Source organism: Eucalyptus grandis, chromosome 11, assembly GCF_016545825.1.
Source record: "Eucalyptus grandis isolate ANBG69807.140 chromosome 11, ASM1654582v1, whole genome shotgun sequence".
Classification (NCBI taxonomy): domain Eukaryota; kingdom Viridiplantae; phylum Streptophyta; class Magnoliopsida; order Myrtales; family Myrtaceae; genus Eucalyptus; species Eucalyptus grandis.
This window is the reverse complement of record NC_052622.1, coordinates 20,086,226-20,094,588: the sequence shown is the minus strand read 5'-3', so window position 1 is coordinate 20,094,588 and position 8,363 is coordinate 20,086,226. Positions and strand designations below refer to the sequence as shown.

Genomic DNA, 8,363 nt, shown 5'->3' with positions numbered 1-8,363 from the left:
AGGAGTAAAACAAGTGAAAATCCCAAATGTATTTATGTGCGCAACACAAGAATGTCATGTCCAAGTGTCAAGGAGTAAAACAAGTGAAAATCCCAAATGTATTTATGTGCACAACACGTGAACGTCATGTGACGATACGATAAAATGTCATACTAAAATTTTTCCAAATAACATGTCATACCAAAATTTTTCCAAGTTACAATAAACATGCCTCACATCGCTGAATTTCAAGAATAAACATTAACAACACACTGCATTTTATGCCAGACCAACGGCATCTGTGATCGAAAAGCAATTGCAAGATTGTTTTCAAGGTTGAGATGCAAGCTGAATCTCTCAACAAATAGTATACTCTTGCTTCAAAGATCAAATATACTTTATTAGAAGCTCCCAATGAAACCAAACAACACGACACAAGTCGAACCGAAGCATCATGTACACCCTCCCTCCCTGCAACAATCCAGCAAAACGCAAAAACATTGTACAAATGAACTAAGGGGCACTTATAGAACACGAGTGCTGATGCTTCTGTTTCTCTCTCCTGGCGAAGGACTGAAGACAACTCCGTAATGATAAAGCCCGAGAAAATGAAGCCTCCAGAGTAAATAAGGATCCATCAAATGTCGATTATTCATGTTAATTCTTAACCTAAGGATTCAATCAACAGTGCGCCATACAGATATATCAAGAGAGACCCCAAAAGTGAAGTCAATTCAGGAGGAAGTGTTGTGCTGCAGGACTGGTTTAGGAGACAACCCTCCCTACTGTTTTGGAGGAGAACCCATTGTCTGCACTGGCGGAGCCGTGACCACTGCTAATGTCAGATCACGAGGGTTTGCATCACCAGATCGGTCACGGATCTCCCTATATTCTTGACAAATTGCACAGAGATGGCAGAAAAAATGAGTGACAAAGTCCCCACAAGGCGCTTCCTGCATGAGATATGTGATTGATCAAATGAGCCAATTGACGACTAAAGCGCAAAACTACTTATTTGTTCACAGGAATCTTGAAACAGTTCTAGTAGTTTCAGGATCAATCTAGACTGACTTTTACTGTTTATTTTTTGCCTAATCAAAATCTTGCGGTTTCAAAACACTTACAATTTTTGCAAAATGTATATGTTGACACCTAGATCCATATATGTAACTTCTTTATTTGACATTTGAATAATATTTTAAATTTTAATAGGAAAGCAAGAAAGTTATGAAAAAGGATTGAAGATTCCGACCCTCGAATGTTCTTATTTCAATCTACTATTTATTCCAATCACGAGGACTTGTGTAACTCTTGACTCAAACTTCACCTATTAGAGAAGAGGGCTGGAACTGCTAGATGCTGAAGGCGGTTAAGGGATATAAGGTGCATTAGGTTAGAAAAATCCTTCGAGAAAATGTAAAGAACTTAATCATAATATGAAAGTCCACTGCAAATTGCCTTTGAGTAAAATAGTGTTTGGAGAGATTATATTTATAAAAGACTTTTGTGATTAAAAAAAAAAAGAGTAAATTTGTAAAAAGAAAAAAGTTGGCCGGCGAGGACAAGCGGCCACTGATGATCGAAATTTGTCACCAGCAAGACATACGAGGTTACAAGACCTCAAGAGGCCCTCAAAGACCACCTACGAGGGCCGCCTAGGGTTGCGCGACCCCCAGTGAGGGTGCAACCAGGTGGCCACGACCTTCCTGCGACCCAAATCTGGGTTGCACCTGGCAAGGTCATGCAACCTCCAGCGACCCAAATCTAGGACGCAGCAAGGTCACATTGGGTCGTCAGACATCATGTCACCTCGCCATGACCCAAATCTGGGTCGCCGGAGGTGGGTTGCTGAAAGTTGTGTGACCTCAGCGAGGGCCGCGTGCTCGCACAACCTCAAGTGGCCCTTCAAGAAGGTCGCACAACAGATCTGGGTTGCGGCGACCTTTGCTTGTGGGTTGCCTGACCACTTGCCCTTCATCAGCGACTACCTGCCCTTTGCCAGCAACCACTCCCAGCCATGCTGGTCTTGTTCAACGGAGAAGAAGAAGATGAACAGTAGCTCAGCATGCTCAGAAGGCAAAAGCTCAAGGCACCCCTAAGCCGCCTTGCGCTTTCAGCCTTTGGAAGGCTTGCATTTGGGAAATGAGGTTAAAAATTTTTTTGCCAAACACACATTATTGGGCTTAAAGGGCTTTGGACGCCCAAGGAGCTTTGGCAAAGCCTCTCCAAATGCACCTATGGATCCAGGAGTGGAGGGGCTTGCTTTAACTAAAGGAGATTTATAAATGAGTAGGTCGAACAAGCTCAATCAAGTTATCAACCACTATGACGAACAGCTTAAACGAGACCTAGTAGATGGAACGTACATACAATTTTTGTGGGATAGAAATGACAGAGTTCATAGGTAATGAGGCAAGGACTGGACAGAAACTATAATGAGTTCGGCTAGTTAGCTAAGAGACATTTAGGGAAACAGACAACAGTGAATTGATTGCTGCTCCTATTCCATACATCCTTCCATCTAGTCACTGCAAGTGAGTTCCAAATAGAAGGGACAAATGTTTGTTGAGTTGGAACCATGCAATGAAGGTAGGGACAAATTTAGAGCAACGCAAACAGTTGAGTTGACCTAACCATTCGAACCACTTCATTTATGAAACTTGATTTTCTTTTTGTAACATGCTAAGGGAGTCTAGCCCCAACCAAATAAAAGTTTTTAAGTGCTCTTTCAAAGCTCTTGGTGACATGATTCCAACAGTGGATGTGGTTCCAAGTTCTTGACAAGCCAGATTTGGACTATGTTACTCCTTTAAAAGTACCTTCTAAGTAATTTTAAGAAAGTGTTATGGCCCTCCAAGGCCTACAAATAGAAGCTTCTTTAAGCTCTTTTTGGCACAGGGGTCTTGGAAATCTAAAAGAAATTGAGTAAATATGGACAATGTGAACAAACCTCACGAAATTGAGCAAAAAATAGGTTAGCTGAAAAACAAGAAATGTGAGCAAAGGCTCAATATCTTCTGGGAACGTATGCTCTCTATATAGGAGAAATAAGCTCCCGCAAAAATAGGAAGACAGCCATCCTCATGAACAAAAAGAGCTCCTTGGGAAGGCTGCCATGTTCAATGACCGAGCTCACTAGAAAAGAGGAGTCCATCCACTCTTTCTAAAATATTAAAATAAGTGCCAATTACAAGCAAAATAGTCTGTTTTAATTTGTGGTGCTTTTTGTCTTTTCAAGAAGGGATACACTTTGATACCAACAGGAGATAGATTTCAATCTTTGCTAAGTATATTTGTTTGGTTATGTTTGTTACATTTACGTGTATGGGAAAAATCTAGCATAAAATGTTTACTGCTAATGCTAATATAATTGTTATATTACACTACGTGAAGAAAAACATCTTCAATGCCTTTTTTAGCATGGTGAATGATTTTTCATTAATTTGATTATTTTGGTTAGATCCTAATCCATTAGACTACTGTAGATCATTGCATAGAAGCAATCTCATAACATTAAACACTTTTTATCCTACTCATCGTAGGTTGTCTATAAACCCACAATCTCAGCTGGCCCATTCTAAGTAGCCCAGATTGACAGACACATACCATCCTTTCTTTTCCTGCTGCTTTTCATATTCATTTCCGTCATTGTGCTGTAGATCCTAATCCATTAGACTACTATAGATCATTGCATAGAAGCAATCTCATAACATTAACACTTTTTATCCTACTCATCGTAGGTTGTCTATAAACCCACAATCTCAGCTGGCCCATTCTAAGTAGCCCAGATTGACAGACACATACCATCCTTTCTTTTCCTGCTGCTTTTCATATTCATTTCTGTCATTCTAGAGTGATCCTTACCTCCATCCACGGTTCTAATTCAATAAATTTCTATACCTCCATACGAAACTTTGCTCTAATCTACTACTTGAAAGGATGTAAAGAAAAGAAATAGAAAGCCGAATCCGCTATAGTGTCGTACTCTAGTGGCGTTTAAGCTAACAAGCCTAACTCACTGTAATCTCTGTCCCGCCTCTGCCTCATTACTTACCTACTTTGTCGTTCTTTTCCCATAAGTCTCATACCTTCATTTTGTCTACTAGGCTTCATCTACGCCCTTCATTCTAGTGGTGAATGACTTGCTCAACTTGAACTTTTGTAACTCTCCACTTTTGTTAAAGCAAGCCAATCCAATGCTCTTTATTACCCTTTTCTTGCCTTCAACTTCAAGCAATAACTTGCCCGTTGCTCTTACGGGTGGTGTTTGAGCCAAGGGTCAAGCTTAGGGGTGAACAAGAATTCCAGTTCAACCCGGTAACCTGCCCAATCAATTTGGTTTCAAGCCAATTCCCAGTCCCAGGAGAATCAATTCAATTCTCAGTTCGGGGATCCTACAACTGGTCTATGACTCCGGGTACAGCTCTTAGAACCAACAGTTCTACCTGAAATCGATCCAAGCAGACAGTGCCTTTGTCCCACTGAACAGGAGAGCCGCGTGGATGCAAAATCATAAGCATGAACTAGTCAGTAATACATGTATTCTTCATATTATCAACCGAACTGATACAGTAATAACAGATCAGCTAAGTTAATAGGAGCCATATATGGATGGCGAGAGAGATCAATCAAAACAGAGTGTGAGAATGCTAAAAGGAAACTGTGGCTGTTATCATTATTCTTGACAAAATAAATAAATCATACCTCCAAATTGTACTTTGATCTTAAAGCCCTTCGATAGCCACAAGCATAACATGTGACGAAGCATCCAGGTAGCCCCAATAAAATGCCATCCGTCAACAAACAACATACAGTATTGACAAGAGCCCACAGCAAGAAATGGGTTGCGCATGATCCCATTAAAGTTCCAGAACCAAGAAACTGTGCGTTCTTTCCAAACAGATAGCAAGGACAGAAAAGACCTATACAACCTATGCAACAATAACAAGCAATTATTTTTATTTCCAAGATAATGAAATAACACACCAAGTTTTAGGTGCAAACTATCAAAAAATAGAAAACTATCATCTTGTACAATTTTAATTGAAATTATACTCATTTCCACCAATATCAAACAATTTGTAGTTTGATTGGACCTTTCATATATCCAAGTCGAAATATTAACATCAAAAGCCACTGGCTGGAATGGAATATGTTAACTTGCAAGGACTTCAAATTTCCGATACAGCATGCGGTTTCTCAGATTATTTGAATCTATGTTTACAAACTTACATACATGTTTTTCATAGGACCAATAAAAAGGGCAAAGACATTAAATACAGACCTTTTACCATGTTAACCAGAGTAAAAACCCAAGATTTCAGGTTCTATCATGAAACTCATGATTTTGAATAATCAAATTCTGCGGACATTAATTAAAATCGAATGCATGAAAGCAAAATGAACTTCTTGTAGCACTAAATGGCTGCAGAGGTAGAACAAACAGCCAACAAAAAATTTTGTAATTCCTGAACAAAAGAATAGAATCCTACTTGCAACCATATAAAGTATGCATAGAAACTTTTATCACACGACAATTATTGAACTGACAAGAGCAGAGAAAAGTAAATGATAATTTATAAGAATTTGTCTCTCTGCGCACAAATAGACTTCTACTAGATTATGGATACATAAAACAGCATACAAAATATCATGCTTCATTATTTGCCATTTGCTTCTCCAAATATTACTCCAGCGATTACATATCCAATTTAACTTACAGACGAACATGCCAGCACATGTTTCGTGCTCACTGAAGTAATAGCAATGAGATTTTATGATATCATGCTAAGAATAGCTAGAAGTCTTGTAAGCAAAACTGAACAGTTATGCAAAGATGACTGAAAGCCTCTGATCAACTAATAAAAAACTGGTCCTCTTAAAGCCATTTATACTAAATCCATTTAAAAGCACAGGAAGCATTTTATCTTTTCAATATATTTCAAAGTCTCAAGCAACTCCACATAATTATACTTCAATAGAAAACACAATCGAATCTTCTTAACTCAAAATGCACCTTCATAACTTTTCCTCCAGATAAATCAAGGTCTCAGGACAGAAAGTAGCATACAGCTCTGCATGTCATCGAAGCAAGCACAGATTCCAGAAGACCAGTGTGTTGGCCCAGCACTTATGGGCTGACAAATAGCTGGGTCACCACTGCTTGGAAGAGTCTCTACTTCTGGTTCAGACTGGTGTAATGGAATATAAGGAGGTGGCATGTAACTGCTTTGGCTTTTCATTCTCTCTTCTGCTCGACACCTATAGGTAAACTATAAAACAGAATCAATTAACATGAGTACACAAAGCATTCAGGCAACAACACGAAGCATGAGAACCAAGAGCTAAGTTGCCATGCTCATACACCAATCAAGAAAAAATGACAAGATCAATTTGGTAAACATGAATTTAGAAGACGGTGGTAGACAGAATCAGAATAAAATTATAAACATAGCATCTAGAGGAAAGAACGACGATACATGGTTGATATAACAAATTCAATCCCTAGAAAAAAGGGCATCCTCAAGAAATCAGCCATATACTGGAGGTTAGCAATAACACACTCCTCCTCCACAGGAAAAGTCACATTTCAGTGACTTCAAAGAGACATGAAAGCAACTCGACAAGTTCAAACTCTGCCACAGGCTTCCCTGACCCCAAAACTGCATACAGAAATAGAGTAGAATGATTCTCCCAGAAACGTTCATGGGTTGCTGATTTTGCACTTAATAAGCTAATAAAACCCCTTCTCTTCATAAAATACTTAGGAGCATATACCATCATATATACTTTTTCTGTAACAAACTAAATTCCAGAAACGGTCTATGTATTTACTGGAGCATATACCGTCACATAGATACTTGATCTCTAACATCCCAAACAAGTGCATGGGCTGCCAATTTCACGCTTAATAAGTTTTTAAAGCACTTTTCATGCACCCGGTACGATATAGGTGAGCATAAACTCTACACACAGTGATACACTAGTTCTTCAACATCTTAAAATACGGTAAGAAGGTAATCTATCCCCCATTCCGCAAATGCACATTCTGCTCACATAAAGAAAAGAAAAAAGAAATTGTTCAGACATTATTATAAATTTACGGCCTTCCATGAAGGAAAATCTCTTCAACCAGCATCAAATCACCCCCATTACAATGTTACGCAGGTTTTCGTTTTTTTTCTCCTCTCTTAAGCCAAACGGAGATCTAGCATCAACAGATCGAAGTCGCGGGAACCAAGAACCGGCGAAATCCATAAGGGAGAGCTCCCCAAGCGACCGATGGCTGTGAAATCTCTCTCGAGAATTCGTTTCAGCAGCAAATCCACGACGGTTTCGCGCAGACGCAATCGAACCCGCAAGCGCGCGGAGAAATCGACATCACTCGCTCCAACAATGACAGTGACGAGAACGAACAGAGAGATCGGAACGGAAACGAGTAGAACCCGTACCTCCTCCCGTTGTTGCCGGAAATCGCAGCTCTTTCTTCCCCCCGCGGTGATCGGAAGAGGAACCAGAACAAGAACGAGGCAACGACTGAAACTGAAAAGTGAAGAACGAAAAATTGGGGAAGGCGAAACCCAAGGAGATGAGCACGAGAGATCCGAGACCCGAATCCATGCGCGGTTTCGGGTTCAACGTTCGGAATCCGGAGAGATTTCGGGCCTGGGCCTGGGCCTAGGCCTGAGTCCAAAGTGAGTAATACTTATTTTTATTTGGAAAAAAAAAAAAGAAAAAAAAGGAAAGCCAAGTTGGCCTGTGATTTTCCATTTGAATCCCTCGTGTTATGATTCTTTTTATGAGATTAATATAATTACGAGAAGTGTTATGTTTCGCAGTTTATTTAGACATGATAATAGACAGAAGGGCAGAAAAGATGTAGTATTTAAATAATCACAGATGCTTTAGAAAATGTTTTCTGAAAATTAACTACTTGTATCACTTGAAATAATTAGTTAATTAAAAGATATGATATTTAAATAATCAAAGAAAATAGATGTTTCGGAAAATATTTTCCTAAAATTAATTATTTGTATCTACTGAAATAATTAGTCGATAAAAATGTTTTCATTATTAACAATAATTTTAAGTCTAAATATATTTATGGACGATAAAAGTATTACTCGTTTATTAACTTTTGTGCGCGAAACAAGAGATCAATTTTTAAAGATATTTTCCGAATCATTTATTTTCTACAAAATAAATGAATATTTTTTACTTCTATAATCAATTAAAAGTGCGAAATAAGGAACACAATTTCCCCTCTCCGATAAGAGTGTAGAAACACAGATTGGGGGTGCATCCTCTCAAGTATTTGATTTGATTCGAGTCATCAAGATCATTAAACATTGAGATGAAAAGGGAGAAAAGCAAAAAAACATTTT

General features: G+C 38.8%; 1 protein-coding gene across 2 annotated transcripts; it reads right to left on the bottom strand.

Annotated features, from left to right (window-relative positions):
* Positions 1–234: 234 nt before the first annotated feature.
* On the bottom strand, positions 235–7,581 carry LOC104425322 (protein PLANT CADMIUM RESISTANCE 10). 2 transcript variants are annotated; one of them, XM_010037999.3, is made up of 4 exons: positions 7,431–7,581; positions 6,050–6,251; positions 4,684–4,910; positions 235–932 (listed from the first exon to the last, which is right to left on the bottom strand). In XM_010037999.3, exons 2-4 carry the CDS (start codon positions 6,219–6,221, stop codon positions 762–764), a joined length of 570 nt encoding a protein of 189 aa, XP_010036301.1. In that variant the 5' UTR covers positions 6,222–6,251; positions 7,431–7,581; the 3' UTR covers positions 235–761. The 2 variants fall into 2 exon arrangements, with proteins under 2 accessions (XP_010036301.1, XP_010036302.1); XM_010038000.3 differs by having other exon boundaries at positions 6,050–6,240; positions 7,431–7,580.
* Between the last annotated feature and the right edge of the window lie 782 nt (positions 7,582–8,363).

Bases quoted from the DNA above. Each gene is read 5' to 3' on its own strand.
- LOC104425322 (XM_010037999.3), bottom strand. From the start codon at position 6,221: ATGAAAAGCCAAAGCAGTTACATGCCACCTCCTTATATTCCATTACAC. The intron at 4,911-6,049 runs GTATGCTACTTT...ATTGTTGCATAG, and splicing joins CTTCGATGACATGCAGAGCT to GTTGTATAGGTCTTTTCTGT. The intron at 933-4,683 runs GTATGATTTATT...TATCTCATGCAG, and splicing joins GATCAAAGTACAATTTGGAG to GAAGCGCCTTGTGGGGACTT.